This window comes from Malania oleifera, chromosome 3, assembly GCF_029873635.1.
Source record: "Malania oleifera isolate guangnan ecotype guangnan chromosome 3, ASM2987363v1, whole genome shotgun sequence".
In the NCBI taxonomy this organism is placed as follows: domain Eukaryota; kingdom Viridiplantae; phylum Streptophyta; class Magnoliopsida; order Santalales; family Ximeniaceae; genus Malania; species Malania oleifera.
In genome coordinates this window covers 106,758,594-106,777,312 of record NC_080419.1, presented here as the reverse complement: position 1 = coordinate 106,777,312, position 18,719 = coordinate 106,758,594, and the positions used below count along the sequence as shown (strand labels likewise).

General features: G+C 35.9%; 1 protein-coding gene across 1 annotated transcript in view; it reads right to left on the bottom strand.

The window, feature by feature from the left end:
• LOC131151636 (uncharacterized) overlaps positions 1 to 18,719 on the bottom strand; it is a 130,520-nt gene that overhangs the window by 72,591 nt on the left and 39,210 nt on the right. Inside the window, exons 7-11 of the mRNA XM_058102910.1 lie at positions 16,071 to 16,180; positions 15,825 to 15,925; positions 15,526 to 15,618; positions 7,211 to 7,294; positions 6,510 to 6,593 (exon numbers count right to left, since the gene is read on the bottom strand). Coding sequence (XP_057958893.1) covers positions 6,510 to 6,593; positions 7,211 to 7,294; positions 15,526 to 15,618; positions 15,825 to 15,925; positions 16,071 to 16,180 — 472 coding nt within the window. The remainder of the gene's footprint in view (positions 1 to 6,509; positions 6,594 to 7,210; positions 7,295 to 15,525; positions 15,619 to 15,824; positions 15,926 to 16,070; positions 16,181 to 18,719) is intronic.

Below are 18,719 nucleotides of genomic sequence, written 5' to 3'. Positions count from 1 at the left end.
TTGAAGTATATAGTTCTGAATTTGTACTAATCTACTCTTTAAGAGAGTGTTCTTGTATGCAGCTATCATTTTGCATTCTTGTAGTGTTTTTGACGATTCGAGGATTGTTGGGGGATCGCTTAGAGAGGTGCTCCTCTAGCCTAATTGAAGGAGTGACCGAGTGAGGGGATATCACTTGGAGAGGTGGGCTCTAGCCTACTAAAGGAGTGTGTAACGGTGTTGTTCCGCTCGGAAAGGAACTGATATAGTGGAATCCTTTGGTAGTTTGCCAAAGGCGAGGACGTAAGCTGAGGATAAGCCGAACCTCGTAAAAATCCCGATGTTACTCTCTTTCCCTTACTCTCTTTATTTTCAGCACATATAAACTGTGTGGATGTTTTAAATTCATTAATCTTAAAAACTTCATGGATTGGATTTCAAATAAAGTTGAAGTATAATTTGTTTTTGGGCTTGCGAAAACTGAAAGGAAGTACGTTGGTTAATCAATATTTTGCGGAAACCGTAAGGGAGTACGTCGATTGGTTAAACACCCCAAGACCTATTAACTAAAGGTTTATTTGAATTCTGAATTTTGGGAAGAGTGTGGATGTTTTGTTGAATATCAAATTGAGAAACAAATTTCATAAATACAAGGCTTGATACAAAATTTCATTCACTACAAGGCTGCAAACAAACGAAACATCTTGATTGAATATTGTGTAGTTAATTGATTGGTTACTTACTTTGTGATTAATTGGTTTGAGTGGTTGATTGAATGTTTATTTGTGTTGTGGTTGTGGATTGAATAAAAGACTTAAGCTATTGTTGAACAAATCAATCAAATGTTAAGAATTCATTAAAAATAAAAAGAATTTAAAAGAAATTTTAAAACCGAATTCACCCCCCCTCTTGGGACTACACCTAAGTTTTCAGAAGAGCTAAAGAAGAAGAAGAAGAAGAAGAAGAAGACTTACTGCATTTCCAACAAATTACAAAAAAGTAGCTAAATTCGGAAGAGCTGATGAAGAACTAAAAAAGAAGAAGAAGCAGTTTCAACTTCGAAGCAGATGAAATGACAACTCACGAAGGCTTGAAGACGAGCTCGCGAAGGGCTCTTGGTGGTTCAAAGGCTGAAGAAAGAGTTGGCAAAGGGCTCCTACGGGTTCACAGGCTCGAAGATGAGCTCGTGAAGAGCTCCTGCTGGTTCAAAATGTTGAAGACGAACTCACGAAGCTCCTTCTGGTTCAAAGGCTCGCAAACGAACTCGCAAGGGCTCCTGCTGGTTCGAAGTGTGGAATACAAACTCACGAAGGGCTCATGGACGAGAAGAAGATTTACTAGTTTCAACTTCGAAGCAAATGAGTTGACAACTCACGAAGGCTCGAAGACAAGCTCGCAAAGGGTTCCTACGGGTTCAAAGGCTCAAGGACGAGCTAGCAAAGGGCTCCTGCGGGTTCACAGGCTCAAAGACGAGTTTGTGAAGAGCTCCTACTGGTTCAAAATGTTGAAGACGAACTCATGAAGCTCCTTCTAGTTCGAAGGCTCGTATACGAACTCACAAAGGGCTCCTGCTGGTTCGAAGTGTTGAAGACAAACTCACGAAGGGCTCACGGACGAACTCGCGAAGAGCTCCTACTGGCTCGTGGGGCTTCGAAGGGTTGAAGAAGAAGGGTTTTGTGCTGGCTTCTATTGGTTCGAGTCGAATAAGGGCGAGGGCTCGTTCTGCTCTGGCTTTTTTTTTATTTAACAAGTTCAAAAAGTTCAAGGCGCGACTCACGTTGCCTGGCGCATCAGTGCACCTCAAAGCACCTCCCTACGACTTTTACAGGTCACCTCGCCTCGCCTGCAATGAGGCACTAGACTCCTCACCTCTCTGCGCCTCACGCCTAGGAGGCGTGCTTTTAACTACTATGGTAACAAGCCTTCCTAGCATTATCCAAGATGGGATGTCATTTATATTTGCAAAATAGTCTCCTATCTTGACCTCATAGCAACCTAATCTATTTTGGATGGAGCTTAACAATCACCATGTCTTCCACATTCACGGGCAACAATTTTTTCCCTTGATCCACCTACTTCTCCATTCACTTGTTAGTTTTCTCTAAGCAGGCTTGGGCAATCTCCGCATTTTGTTTCTATTCTTTGGTGAAGATGTACGCTCTTGGATCTTTTAATTTTTAAGCTCTTGTAAGCATTGCTCAAAATAAAAAAGGACAAGTAAGCCACATCAAGTAGTTGTAAGCAATTTTTCTAGCTAGCGATGACAAAATGGTGCAAGAATACTCCTCTACTAAAGCATTAAACTCTATCTTGCCAAGGTGATAGTGATGTCAAAATGAGAAGTCAAGACTATAAAAAGTTGTAAAGCAAAGTTTCATGTGTCCTAATCTCTAATGAAATTATGAAAGCACTATGCTTCAAAAACATGTTTGCAATCACAAGTATAAACCCCATGTCCCTAACTCTATGCAATCTGGTAATGAAGTGCAATGTTCTAACATGGTCTTATAGGGTACTTGAAGAAGCTCTAAGTGCCTTGTACTCTTATGACCTTATACTCAATCACCTGGTCTCATATGCATAACCAATAGCACCTTTGCTTCAACAGCGTCCAATGCAATCCTAATGCCCTACCCAAATGGTGTCATAACACTCCTACAACAACCTTTTCCTTAAGTCATCATCTCAAGGAACAAAGAGTTAGTTACATGTGTCAATGTCAATGTCAATGTCAATGTCAACATCAAGCCATTTTTAACTAAAATTGGCAAGCTTCCCCCCTTCCACCAACTTAAGGAGGTTTTGGACAATTGGGACATTGACAAGGTTCTCTTTAATGCATCCTCGCATTGTCATGGAAACTTTATTTACGGTCAAGTGTGTTACTAGTTAGGGGCTGCAAGCTCGGTCTTCCTCCTTATTGCATCTAATGACTTGATTCATTTGCCCCACCTTTTGCTCGAAAAAGGCAAACTCTACAACAAGACTCCTTGGGGGATAACTTAGGGTTACTTTTAGCATTTGAATTCCTTTGGCCAATGCTATGTTCACTTGGTTGAATGTTTTGGGGTCCGCGAGTCGTTTTAGGGCTAGTTATTCAGACAGATCTCTACGTTGTAGCGAGTAGAAGTATGCTTTTTTCAATATTTTCGAGGTGATTATATTTTACCCAAAATCTAATCTTTTCCTCTTATTCTGGGATCTTCAAAAATTAAGTGGGGTCCACTACATTTCGAATTTAAAATATCCAGCTTACACATCCCTTTTTTTTAGACACACACACACACAAAGAGTCCAAGCACTGGTTGAGAGGCTTAAGGCTTATGAAGAAGCATCAATATCTTAAGGTAGGTTGGAAGAATTAGAAAGTGGATATGTTAGGATCACGAAGGCTAATATTTGAAGTGAGATTGAGGACATTGATCATCTAGAGAATCGAGGTCAGCTTTTGGCAAACTTGGGGACGAGGTGATTGCCCTTGAGAATGATTTGGAGGACTCGGGGCTAAAGAATGACATTAGATAGTAGCCGAGAAAGAGAGTGATTACAGAGTTGGAAACTGGTGGTGGATTGGTTGTTACAAATCCCAAGTGTTATTGAACAAGAGATCATTAGTTTCTTAAGGAACCTTTATTTGGAGGATGTCAGTTGTAGGCCTATGATTGAGGAGTTGGATTGAAGTCCTACGTTTAGGGACAACGGAATGTCCTTGGAGAGGCTTTTTGAGGAGGAGGAGATTAGGGAGGCAATCTTCAATATGTGGCTGCAGGCCTTGATGTCTTTAATATGGCTTTTTCTTTTCCAGAAGTGTTGGGATGTGGTCAAACATAATTCGTTGAAAGTTTTGCAGGAATTTCTTGGCAGTGCAATAATTCCTAAAAACAAGAATACCATTTTTATCACATTAATTCCCAAAAAAGGATCGCTCTTCCATGAAGTCTATCATTTTGTTTGAAATGTCTTAAAAAATAAGTACTTATTATGAGAAGTATTCAAATTAAGTACTCGTGTCAATAAAAGTAGTGCTTGGCTTACACTTAAATAAGTATTTATTTCAAAACGTACTTTTCCTAACTACTTTATTCTTAAGAAAATAAGCATTTTTTGAAGAGGTATTTTTTTTGGAAATTAATATCTAAAAAAGTACTTATAATAAGTAATCCAAGAATACTTTTAGATAATTACTTTTCCAGATAAGTACTCTACTTTTTCAGGAAAAACTACTTTTCCATAAATGGTTCCAAACAATCTCTTAGACCTATCAATTTTACCAGGACTGTTCATAAGATTATTGCGGTCTAGCTGGTAGATTGAAGGAGGTTTTGGAAATAACTATTAGTATTTCTCAGTCAGCACTTTAGGCAAGAGACAAATTTCAGATATCATTCTCATTAGGCATGCTAATGAGGCTGTTGAAGATGTTAAGAGGAGCAAGAAGAGAGGTCTAGTTTTTAAGTTGGATTTTGAGAAGGCAATAGGGGAATTGGCCTTTTTTGCATAGAGTTTTAGAAACTAAGGATTTCAGGTCGAGATGGAGAGATCGACAAACATTGTCATTCATCTGCCTTTTCAGTGCTTGTTAATGGATCCACAGCCACTAGGAGTTAGCTTTCAGCTTCTAGGGAAGGAAGCAAGAGGATCTGCTGTCCCCTTCTCTCTTGTTCTTGTGGCTGATGTTTTGAGCAGGATAAGGGTGGTAGGTCTTTCTATGGAGAATGATGGAGAGACTGTTTCTGATGATACCTTCTTTTTTTGTGTCAGATAAAGGGTCTTCTTTTTGTAACATTCTTACCATTTTCAGGTTTTTTAGCTCTGGATGCTACTCAAGTCTCAACATGGTTTCTGCTTTTGCTTCTCTTGTGAGCTATAGTATTTTGCAGTGGGCTTTGATGTACTTGGAGTTCCTTCGGGTGGGAAATCCTTGTTCAATTTGGTTTCAAAATCCAAATTGAGGGAGGAAGGGGGTTTGAAGGGTGATTTTTTCTCTTTGAGGGGGACGGGGCTATTACTTTAATCCAGGCTTGTCTGTTCTATTCCTCCTAATTCTTTGTCTGTGTTTTAAGGACACTGTAGGCATAGCAGCTAGGTTGGAATGGATTTTGAGGGATTTCCTTTCACATGCGGGTTGGTTTTTTGATTACGTATTAATCAATATTTGATTGATTGGTCCGCGGTTATCAACGAAAAAGATCTGTCGAAGTCACTTCATTTCTTGTTTGTAGGAGTAGGATTGTCTTGGGAATTTGGTGTCTAAAAGCATTTCCCTTGTGATAAGGAAATTATTCTCTTTAGCATGGATTAATTAAAAGTAAATTTGGTTTGCCTGCAAATGGTAGGGATACTAATATTGGAAATGGAATTCTCCACACAAGTCTTTGGAATTTTATCACGCAGATTTTACCTTTTCTCTCCCTTTATTTGATAAAAAATAGAGGATTTTCAATTCTGTTTTTGGGAGGATCTTTGGGTCCAAGATCATTGCTTTTCTGTTGTATTTCCTTTTCTGTTTCATATTACTTTTTGACTCCACAAGCTCCAATTTTTCATTTCATGATCACGATTTTCACTTTTGTAGGAACATTTTACTCTTGTTTGGTTCATTCCTCAGATTCATTTCCTCCTGCTAATATTTGGAGGAAAGCTGAAGTCCCTCTTAAGGATAAAGCTTTTATGTGGATGGATGGCCATTCTTAATAGAGTTAACAACGACAATCTGTTGCAAACAAGAAGGTCCTCACAAAGCGTTGTCTCCTCATATGTCAATTTAATATGCTTTCCTATAAGTGTTAATCATGTTCATATATTTCTTCACAGGGCTGATGCTTGGAATCTATGAAACAAGCTTTTTGGTTTATGTGGTTAAGTGTGTTGGGTTTGTCCTAACTGAAGGCTTTTCTGATGACTGCTTTGAGAAGTTCTGGAGGAAAAGGAAGCAAGGAGATTGTGGAGATGTACAGTTTTGGCTACCCAGTGGGTGACTTGGCTTGAGATATATGCTCGTATTTTCAATGATCATTTTATATACGTATCGATTTGACGAGGGATAGGATTCCTTTTTGCATCTTTATGGGTCTTCTCATGTGGATGATTTGGGTGCTTTGGTTTCTCCAATCTTCAGCAATTGGATGGCGATGTTAGATTGATATCTTGTATTTGTTTTGCTTTCATCTGCTTTGTTTATTTGTAATTTTTAAGAGGATTTTTTATCCTCCTACTCTAAACCTAAACCCCTCTCCTCTATTAATAAAGTTCTCTTTCTATCAAAAAAACCACTAAGCTTAACAAGAACATGACTTTGTTCAACAAAATAAATTTCAAAAAGGCATTAGATTGGGAAAGGCTTTTTAACACAGAATATTATATTAAAACAAGAATTGATTCATTCTATTTATTATACAAACTTTTGGAAGCACATAATAATAATGCTAAATAGTTGAAAATGAAAAATAATAAATGTATTCAATGTTATGCATATTCATTGAGAATTTATTCTGCTTTAAATACTGATATTAAAATGACAAAGGAGGTACCAGTGATGCTTCAGAGTAGCGTGCAGGGGGCTGAGTGTGGTGCTGCTTGAGTTCCACTTTGGCAAGATACAATGGATCCCCCGTCTACCACATTCAACAGCACGCATGAGCAATTAAGAACAATCAACTCCCAAAGCAAGGTAAATATAAGAATCCATATAAAAATCAAAGTAGAATATACTGTTTTAAAGCTAGCAACAAAAATAATTCATTACTATCACATTAGAAAGCAAATTTAAGGCCATGTTTTTCAATCAGTCCCCCCCACCCCCAAAAAAAAACCCCCAAAAAAATCCAGAAAAAGAACCAAACTAACTAACAAAACCACAAAAGGTCACAGAAATAAATTAACAAAATTAAATAGCAATAGCCTAGATTATGCCTATAAAACAGCGACAGTAGGAAAAAGTGGTGTAGCTCAAACCAAAATAAAAATCACTATTCATCTTAGTCATCATTTGCACTCTAGCCCAGTGCTGACCACATTAACAGAACTACATTTTCAGCAGTGATTATGTATTAAATGAGATTAGACATGGGGACTGCAGCCAGGCCAAAGGCTAAGCCAAGGAAAATATTAAAAAAAAAATGTTAAAAAGAGAAAATACATAACTAAATTAGATGAGCCATAATTTATGAAAAAGCATGCTTCTGAGAAAATAAACATTCACAAAAAAGAGAAGGCATACACATAATATCACCTTAAACGATTGAAGAACCTCAAAAGCGGCATCACCATCATTCCCTTCCTTTTCCTTGGGCCTGATCACTCCAGATTCCACATCCTATAAAATCGAAAAATATCTAAATTGACAACCAGCATTGGTAGATTGTAAATAAGTATTGCACAATTGACGTGCAAACGAGTTGATCATAAATGCTTAAACTATTCCCCTTTCCATATCAGAAAGATCACAGATTTTCTTATAAGGAAAACATCATAATTATGTAAAGTTGGTAACAAGGTCTGAAAGGTCAACTGAAAAATAGGCAATATAAATACGAAGTTTGACTTTTGCCTATGTGCGTGCTCGCACAGCACAACATCAAATGTCAGGCAAGCAGTTAAACCCTCTGCTATACCAAAATCACAAAACTAGTGTAGACATTACGTATAATTAATTAATTAAGTAGATTAGGAAAAATGATCACCTCAATTTTTAATCAGTAACACATATTGGATATGAGAATACATATGATTAAATAACTGTCATAATTAGGTCTTCGAATTTTTATAGATTGACTGAACAAATTGCATCAAAAATTCAACATGTGTTTATTGCACTACATTAATAAGCAAGCAAAGAATGCATGATCATTCCAGAGAAAAGCTGGATCCAATGTAAAACTTCCACTAAATTTTTCTTGCTTCTAGGTTTTAAACATTCAATAAGACTGAAAGCATCAATGAAGAACCAGAAACCAAGAAATGACTTTCTAAAAATACAAGCACAAAACGCCAACACACGCATACAACCATGATCTGACTTGTCAATAAATTGTCAAAATCTCCATTAAAATTCCCACCTTCCACTACCATCGAAATTGAAATCATAAGTCAATTTCAATCTTATTTCTGTTGAAATCTCCAAGAATTAAAAAAAAATTACATAAATCTCAAATTTTCAATGATTTTTTTTGAAAATTTGACTGCAGAGCAAAATTTCCTTGAAAATGAAATTTCACATTCAAAACTCAGAACAAAATTTTTGTCTCAACAAATCTTATTTTTATTAATGAAAGCAAGGATTATTACATGAAGGATGCGAATGATAGCTTTCAGATTTTGGAATTTTACGCAAATTTGAACTTAGTTATTAGCTACAACATTTAGGATGCGAATGATAGCTCTCATATTTTGGAATTTTACGTAAATTTGAACTTAGTTATTAGCTACAACATTTTATTCAAGTTTTTATGTATACATTAGATGTATTTCCATAATAACTAATATTAACTGATTCATGAATTTCATTTATATTAGTTAATTATGAATATGTTTAATGTGCTTTTTTTAAATTTATAGACCAATAAATTTATTAGAGAGAGAAAAAAATAGAATAAAAGAAAAAAGGAAGAAAAGAGGAGGATAGGATATCCTCCAAGGAAAAAAAAATACGAAATAAAATAAATAATTAATTACAAAACAGCTCTAAATCTTCCAAACCATGTGTAAAGCAACCCAATTGCATCATAAATCTGCCAAAGGTAAATGCCAATAGAATACATTTGCCTAAACCCACAAAGATGAAAGGAACACCACTCCATTCCAAAGACAATAGACGTATCCATATCCATGAATATTCTGGCACTTCTTTCCATCCATATACACCAAAAGAAATCCACAAACAAACACCACCATAAAGCCTTTCTCTCTTTCTCCTTCCCAAACCCCCTAAACAACATAGCACAAAGCGCCCCCAAAAAGCAAGAGCACACCTAATTCTCTCTGAAAATACCAAATAACTTACTCCAAAGAGTAAAATGCAAGTGCAACCAAGTCTCCCCACTCTTGAACCAAACAACACATTAGGTGACAAAAACTTATTAGGTCTTCATTTCTGAAGCAAGTCATTTGTATCAAACTTTTTCAAGATCTTTATCCACATAATGACGTTAATCTTATAAGGAGCAGTAGCTTTCCAAATCAAAGAGTAGGGGACAAAATGAGTGGCATTAGAAACATGAATTAAGTGAGAAAATAAAGATTTACAATAAAACACCCCAAATGAATCTAAACCCTAAACTCTTTTTTCACTCCTCAAATGGAACTAAAGAGAACGAAGCATATTTCAAAGGGGTAAGCTCGCCGGTCTCTCTTTTTTTATTTTTTTGAAAATAAAAGAAGAATTCATTAAAAGAATAAAGAAAATACAGCTAGGAGAATAAGAATGGAGTAGGCATTATAAGTCAGGACTTATACTTTGGTACACTAGAAAAGAAAAATATAACAATGGAGTAGGCATTATTATAGACAAAAATTTAAAAGGTAGCGTTGTGGATGTAAATAGAGTATGGGATAGAATTATAAAAATCAAGATGGTATTAGGATAAGAGATAATAAATATCATTGGTGCTTGTGCTCCTCAAGTCGGCTTAGCAGAAAATTTTAAGAGACAATTTTGGGAAGATATGGATAGTATTATACAAGGCACACCAGGGATTGAGAAAATATTTATAAGAGGAGATCTAAATGGACACGTTGGAAGGGATAATAAAAATTATGAGAGGATACATAGAGGATATGAATATGGAGACAAAAATGAGCCCAGAAGATGATCTTAGACTTCGCTATGTCATATGATTTTAGTATAATGAATACTTGCTTTAAGAGGAGAGAAAAACACTTAATAACCTTTAAAAGTGGACAAAATAGAAGTCAAATAGAATTTTTTTTAACTAGGAGGGTAGATCGTTTATCATGCAAGGATTGTAAAGTTATTCCAAGTGAAAGTCTAAACACAAAACTTAAGAGTCCTAGTGTTAGATATATGTATTAAAAAATGGAAGAAAAAAGATAAAATAAACCAGCATAAGAGAGCTAGATGGTAGAACCTAAAATGAGAAAATATAATAAAATTTAAAGATAAAATGTTCAAAGATGGGGATTGGACTATAGAGGATGGAATAGATACAAATACTCTTTGAAGTAGATTAGCTAGCTCTATTAAAAAGAAGATAGCAAAATAGATTTTGGGTGAATCAAGGGGAAGATTCTCGAATAGCAAAGAAAGTTGATGGTGGGATAAAGATGTACAAAAAACCATAAAAACAAAAAGAATTTGGTATAAAACTTGGCAAAAATGTAGAAATAGGGATAACTTTGATAAGTATAAGGAGGCAAGAAAAGATGCAAACAAGGTCGTTAGTGAAGCTAAATATAGATCATTTAATAGTTTGTATGACAGATTAGATACAAAAGAAGGGGAAAGAGATATTTTTAAACTTGCTAAAGCAAGAAAAAGGAGGAGTAAAGACTTAAGAAATGTAAAATGTATAAAAAATGCGGATGATATTGTCTTGGTTAAGGACGAAGACATTAAAGAAAGATGGTGAAGTTACTTTAGTAAGTTGTTTAATGAAAACCAAATAGAAGGCTTAAACTTAGAATTGTCAAATGAGAAAAAAAAACTAAAAATATGAGATTTATTCGCAAAATTAGAGTTAACGAAGTTAAGTTTGCACTAAAAAAATGAAAAATGGGAAAGCTATGGGACCAAATAACATCCCAATAGAAGTTTGGAAATGTTTAGGTGATAACAAAATTATATAGTTAACTAATTTATTTAATACAATTATAAAAACTAAGAAAATACCAGATGAATGGAGGAAAAGCACTTTAATACCTATATACAAAAATAAAGGAGATATTTAAAATTGTAATAACTATCGTGGAATTAAACTTATGAGTCATACAATGAAACTATGGGAAAGGGTAGTTGAACAAAGATTAAGGTTAGAAACAAAGGTCACAGAAAATCAATTTGGTTTTATGCCTAGGAGATCTACCATTGAAGCTATTTATCTTTTCAGAAGATTAAGGGAAAAGTTTAGGGAAAAGAAGAGGGACTTGCATATGATATTTATTGACCTTGAGAAAGCATATGATAGGATACCTAGGGAAGTTCTATGGTGGATTTTAGAAAAAAAAGGTGTACGTAGTAGGTATAATGATGTCATTAAGGATATGTACGATGGAGTAATGACTAGTGTAAGGACTATAAATCGCGAATCTAGAGAATTTCCAATCACCATAGGTGTACATCAAGGATCTACTTTGAGTCCATATATTTTTGCTTTAGTAATGGACCAATTGACTAAGAGTATTCAAAAGGAGGTTCCATGGTGTATGTTGTTTGCAGATGATATTGTATTAATTGACAAAATTAGAGACTGAGTAGAGGCTAAATTAGAATTATGGAGAGAAGCTTTGGAATCTAGAGGCCTTAAGATAAGTAGAAATAAGACAAAATATATGAAATATAATTTTTAGTAATGATAGGAGGAATATTGGAGACAAAGTTAAACTTGATGATGAAGAAATAAATAGCACTTGTAGATTTCGATACCTTGGATCTATTATGCAAGTTGAAGGAGAAATTGAAGATGATGTAATGCATAGAGTTAAAGCAAGTTAGGTAAAATGGAGAAGTACTTCAAGTGTGCTCTATGATCGTAGAATACGCTTAAAATTGAAAGTAAAGTTTTATAGGATAGCTATAAGACCATCTATGCTATATGGATCAGAATGTTGGGCGATGAAGAACCATAATATCCAAAAAGTAAAAGTTTCCGAGATGAGAATGCTTACATGGATGAGTGGTATAAGATTGAAAGATATATTAAGGAATGAACATATTCGCCGTAAGTTAGGTATAGCTCTTATAGAAGATCAAGGACGGTCAACTCAAATGGTATGGACACTTGCAACGTATGCACCAATGAGGAAGAGTGAGTTAGTTACTGTGTGGGACAATAGAAGGGGTAGGGGTGGAACTAAAATAACTTGGAGGAGATAGTGAGTAAGGAGTTAATATCCCTAAATCTATCAAAAGAAATGGTCCATGATCACATAAATTGGCGGAAAAATATTCACATAGCCGACCCCACCCAGTGGGACTAAGGCTTGGTTTTGTTGTTATTGTTGTAGAATAAGGCATCTCCTTAACTAACACTCCGAATCCAACAGATAATGCCAATCAAGATGAATATCAGAAAAGCACATCCCCTTAAAATTCCCTTGTCCCACACACCAAAAAGAAGCCAAATAATGTATCTTCTCCCAAACCAGTAACTAAGCCGACTTCTTCCATAGGAAAATGCACGCATTACGCTCAATACACAGCCCTAGAAACTGCACCCAAAAAAAAAAAACACACACACACACATATCCAAAGTGCTGCCATTTCCTTTTTCCTGCCGAATCCAGCAATGCCAAAAATCCTCCACTATCTTTGAGCTCACCCAACATTCTCCTAAAATACCAAATAACTTATTACAAACACTCCAAGCATAGTCACAATGAATGAACAAAAGCGATAATGATATTGAATGATTAAAGCAGAGAACATAAATGTCTGGAGATATAGCCTTCAAAGGTTTCCTAACCTGCAGCAAGTGATTGGTGTTGATTCTATCAAGCGCAACCAAGCAGATAAAAGCCTTAATTTCAAAGGACACTTTGGCCTTCCAAATGGAACTATAGAGAGGAAAAGAAAAATTCGACCTATTCAAAAAATACTAAAAAAATTTGCACAAAATGAAAATCCAAGAATACCCACACTTTTTTGAGAGGAATTAAACAGAAATAGGTATCATGAAGAGATGATAAGTGAAAGAGGTGAGAATACGTGATAGCTAAATGAACATCCCCGATCCAATGATCCTCCTAAAAACGGATTCTCTCCCCATTATCAACACTAAACCAAATGTGAGGGGAAAAGGATTAATAAATCTGAAAAATACAAATTACCAAGGGCTCAAAATAAGTGATATCAGCTCCAACTATAGCATCCCAACCATCTTGAAGAAGAGAAACGGAAGAAAGGGTGGAAGTGAGAAAGAAACAGATGTAGAAATAGAACCAATTTATGAAACTAAGGAGACTAAAGATTCCAAATTTACAAGGGTTAACTTGAGCTGAAGGGAGTTAGGTTCTATAGAAAGCACCACAACCACTAGGAAATGTTTTTGGCCACCAAATTACCAAGACCCAATCCTCCCTCGCTTTTGGACCTACGCATAGTCACCAAAGATGATATCTATCACACTCACCTACTCCTAACCAAAAGAAATCCCACATCAATTTTACTAATCTTCAAGCCACTCTCGCAAGAATTTTGAGAAGGGGACGCATGTTACAAGGAATAAAAGACAGGCATGCATGAATAAGAGTAATAGGAGGCCCCAAGAGTGAAAAAGCACAGACCTCCCCTAAGGCATCAAAAAATCCACAAACCTCGCCAGAGGTGCAGCAAAAAGATATTCAGAAATCTCATGAACTTCCATTGCGGTTTGGCAAAATGGCAAAGACCTCTCCTGATATTTGGCAAAAAGCCAAGCCAAGGGAGGAGTACATGTGCCCCAAAAATCAAATGTCAAGGAGGTCTATGGGATTTTCGAAACCTTAGTGGAGATGTATATCTTTTTGTGGGAGGTCATGGGATTTTTGAAATATCATATCCTTGACTATTAACTCCCATGATTTCAAAATTCAAAACTGAAATCAAATTCAACATTGAAATTTTCATGAATCTTTTTTTACTTTGAAGCCTCAATTTTTCAAAATCGAAAATTAAAACTTTGCATACAAAGGAAAGTGCATGTAATTATGCATATCCACTATCCCAACTTCTGCAGAGACAATCTACTTTTATGAAGTCTCCATTTTTGGTAAGTGTATCCAAGGTCATAAATTTCGATTTCGATTCCAATTTCGAAGCTCCAAAAGTACTGAAATTTCGACGAAAATTCTGATTTCGATGTCAATTTCGATTTCAATTTGAAAAATAACGAAAATTAGTAGTAAAGCATGGAATTCTTTGTGAAACTTTAGAAATGGTTAACAAACATAATAATATAAGTTTTAGGACTAATATAATTCAAATTAAATACATCTATGTTTTGTATGAGGTAGAAAAGTTGTAAAATATTATGTGTATCAAACATATTTGTAAGATAAGGTACATTAAACATATTCAATTAATACAAATGAATTTCATAATTCATTTAAATATTATTTTTTATACAAATAATGATAATTTAGACATGAATGGTTAAATAAAATGTTACTGTATGTTTATTTTTTCATATAATTTCAAAAGCACTTGTAATAATCTTTTTTTTCGATAAAATAAATTAAAAGTGAAATTTCACTTCACTCCTAAATCTCTCATTTGAATTCCGACGAAATTTCATTGTATAGTTAAAATTTCGACAAGTTTTGCTAAAATTTCTAAATTTCAATAAACTTCGGATGATTCGTTGAGATTTCGATGGAAATTATGCAAGACGGAAATTGATTGCCATTTCGATTTCGAGGGTGATAGAAATTTCGACAATTTCGTGGAAATTTAAGACCATGAGTGTATCATCAATTACAGTGGAAAAAGAGTGCACAACACCACATAGAGAAAGTATGAAAAAGAAAATAATAATTAACAAAAAGCAAAACAAAAATCCATCCAGTAAATTAATACGACCCATCACCTTCATGGTATAAAATAAAAAATAATTATCAACTACCAAAAATATGAACTATACAAACTACAGAAAATCACACAAATATTGGCGTACGCCACAAATATGCATTTTGAAAAGGTATATTCCCCAGGAAAAAAATGCAAGTTAAAAAGGGAGACGAAAAAGGGAGACGAACAATCACCCCAACTCCACATGCGAGAAAACACGCACACACTCACGAACACATTTATGCACACATCACACAAAGAAATCCTAAAATACACATTAGCAAATAAGGATGCAAACTTGCTGGTTGATTGAAGTCATTCAACCACCATTTTGTTAGGGACAACTTGGGGTATTATGCTCTCCTCATGATATCACTGACATAATATGTACTCTCATTGTATAGCACCTTCTTTTACTTCAAATGCTCTTACAATTTGTACCATTTTTAGATTTGTTTCCCCTTGTAAGGAAATCTCAACTAACACATACATTCTAATTCTTCACCTCTACAAAGCTCCTTTTCTTTCACAAAAAAAAAAAAAGGAAATAAAAAAGGAAAGGCTTAAAGGGTGCAATGTTTAATAAATAAACAACTAAACCAAATAGATTGTCCAAAAAGGAGCACACATAACATCACAAAATGCCTGTGCAAATAAAAAACTTTTAAAAATTGAGATAGCATGACACGAGATATTATGAGCAGTGGAAACCACAAAATACCTTAAAAGGATCAATTAACATTTGCTTGTGCTTAAATTTTAATATCTATAGAAGTGTAAATTGACACTACTTGATTGGACAACAGAATTCTGCAAATAGAATATACCTCATAGACTGCCTGATAACCACGAAATTCAACTCTTGAGCAGGCAGATCGAAAAGTAATGGACTCATCAGCAGTCCCAATATTAAGTTGAACCTAATTGATCAAGAAAAAGTCAGGCAAAACAGGAATGCATTTGTACTACAATAAAAGAATTTATATATATGTCAGGCATCTCAAGCAAAAAAGAAACAGAAAAGAGAAATTTGGGCTATAAAAGAAATTCTTAGCAAAGAAAATTTTGCACATGTCAATGTGAACTGTCAGGCACACCATACTGATAATGTACAATAATATCCTACCTGATCAATGGAAGCAGGTTTCATTTGACATGACATCATTCGAGACCAAATAAGGGTATATAACTTCAAGGCATCTTCATCAAGTATTCCTATCAGCATTGCTAAAAACCAACCAGGTAAATACTGCTACAATTAGTTTACTAAAGGTGTCCATTGGAAGGTGAATGCAAATGTCAAAATTGCACTTTGAACTTGATTTTAAATGTATCATAAAGAATGTCACTCAGCCAGTGAAATTGGCATTACAAGGCAAACATCGAATATCTGTGGGCCTAATTGCTTCATGGGCCTCTTGGGCATTCTTCACCTTCTTAAAATATTTGCGAACATCCTCAGATGTAAAATCCTGTCCATACCTACATAAATGGAGTTTGTGTCTCGTGAGCAACAAATAATATATATTAGAGAACAATAACAAAAACATGCTAAATGAATTACAGATTACAAGTATGAGTCGTATGACGTAAAGAACTAATTTCAAATATATAAATGTACTGCAATCAAGAAAATAGATGTGATTAAAGCCTTTCCCTCTGTTATTTTTCTTGGTTACCCTATAAACTAGCTGAATGTGAAAAATCAGTTTCTAAGACCATTTTTACATTTTAGCACTATTTTTTTCACGTTAAAACTTAACTTTAGTTTACTTCAGATTTCAGTGCATACATTCTCTTGCATATGAAGAATGTCTTAACAGCTATCTAAACGGGTACAACAGGAAGAAGACAAAAAACCCTCCAAAGTACAAGAGTAGACAAAGAAAATAAAAACAAGAACAAAGAATTACATTAATGCTGCCTTCCAATCCCTAACCAAGTCAGGCAGCAGTACTCCCAAAGAAATTCAAAGGAATGGGCCCAGAACGAGGCCATACACAGCTCTATTCCAAAAAATCAAGGAGAAGTATTTCAATCGTTGAAAATTCCCACATCCCTCCCTAGCCACAAGGTCTACATAAGAGAAAAACTGTGTTACGCAGCTCATGCCAAAGAACTCGTCCCTTCCTACACTTGCCTGAACCCCAATATCTCACCAAAGGCAAATGGCTCACCCCAAGTTGAAACCCCCAAGCTTCACCAGAAACAGAAAACCAAAGCATTCAAGAGATGAGATGCCACCTTGCAATGAAGAATGATGAGAGCATTCATTTCACCAGATGACACATCACACACATGTCAAGGTTGAGGGCCTTGAAGCGCCTTCTGGCCTGTAAACAAATCATGTTGTGTTAATCTCATTCAGCATCATTGTCCATTAAAGTTCGAACCTTGAGAGGAACATTAGCCTGCCAAATGAAGTGGCTCCCAGGAAAAAGGCTAGGAGAAAGAGATTTTAAAAGAAAGGTTTAGGGGAAAAGAGCCCTGAAGAATCAACCTTCAAAACCCTCTAAATTTCCCCTATTGATCAGAACAAAGTGATCTGAAGAGGTAAGCAAGATGGAAAGCTCATTTACATCTTTTCCATTGAGATGCCTGAAAAAATATAAGTCCTTGGAAAGAGAACCCCCTTGGGAAGAGAAAAAAAGCGCTGAATAGATGCATTATGATGTGTGGAAAGTCTGAACAAATAAGGCTCCTCCAATGAACTCTCACCCACCCACACATCCTTCCAGAATCAAACCCTGCTGCTATTTCCCAACTATAAAACAAGTAAGAGGAAGAAAAAAAGACAAGCAACTTGGGACACAAACTTCCATGCGCTTGAATGAGAAACATTACCACTTCCTTAAGAGTCCCAACCATTCCAATGAGCCCCATACTTACTTTTGATCACTTCATGCGATAAGGAGTTAACCTCTAAGGGGAACCTCCAAAACCGTCTTCAAAATTCGAATCAGAGAGATGTTCTTGGAAAGCACATTACCAAACCCTATCCTCCTTACGATTTCCGCCTACTCACGATCTCCCAACTAACAAGATGATCTTTCTTATCTCCTGGAAGCCAGATGCATCATCCACTCTAGGGTCCTCGGGCCTCCTAGCAACATACATGAGCACTCTAAAGAGGGATAGAAAGAAAAAAGGAACATTAGAAAGGGCTGCACTAATGAGGGCAGTACGACCACTTAAAGGTACCCACTCAATCACAGCATCCCAAATGTTACCATATTAGGGTTGCCATCAAGCGGAAGACCAAGATAGGAGAGTAGCAATACCAAAGTAGCACAACCTACCAGCGAGTAAACCTCTCTGAAACCCTGTCATCCACATAAATATCTGCCACCCCACTCTTGGTCAAGTTTATCTTAATCCCAAAATCTTTCCAAAAAATTTCAGCATAATAATTGCCTTTCAGAATTTCACAATGTTATCCCCTAGGAACAGCATATCATCATCTGTGAACTGGAGATGTCAGAGGAAGAGGCCTCCACCTCGTCCTTGTCAATAGAATGAGCCTTTATCACCCCTAATTCCTAAACATGCAAACACATCCTCCTCAGAATATCAGCTACCAAGGCAAACAAGAATGGAGAAAAAGGATCCCCTTGGTTAAGACCCCTAGAGGCCCTAAACCACTCCCTTGACTGAAAATTGACAATAACCAAAATATTGGTTGAAATCATGAATCCTCTAATCTACTTTCACCACACAGCCCCCAAGCGTTTTCTACTCATCACTATATCCAAAAAAACCCCCCAACTCACCCTGTCATAAGCCTTCTCAAAATACAGCTTGAAGACAAGCCCCTTCCTGCCCCTCCTCAAATCCTATACCACCTCATTGGCCACTTTAATGAAAGCAGATTGAACCATGGTCACTGTGTCAGTGTGTCCCCACAACCTCCCTCAACCTTTTAGATAAGACCTTAGAAAGGATCTTGTACAGGGTAGTAACAAGGCTATGGGCCTGAAATCCCTTACCCTCATAGATCTCTCTTTCTTGCTGGTAAGGGTGA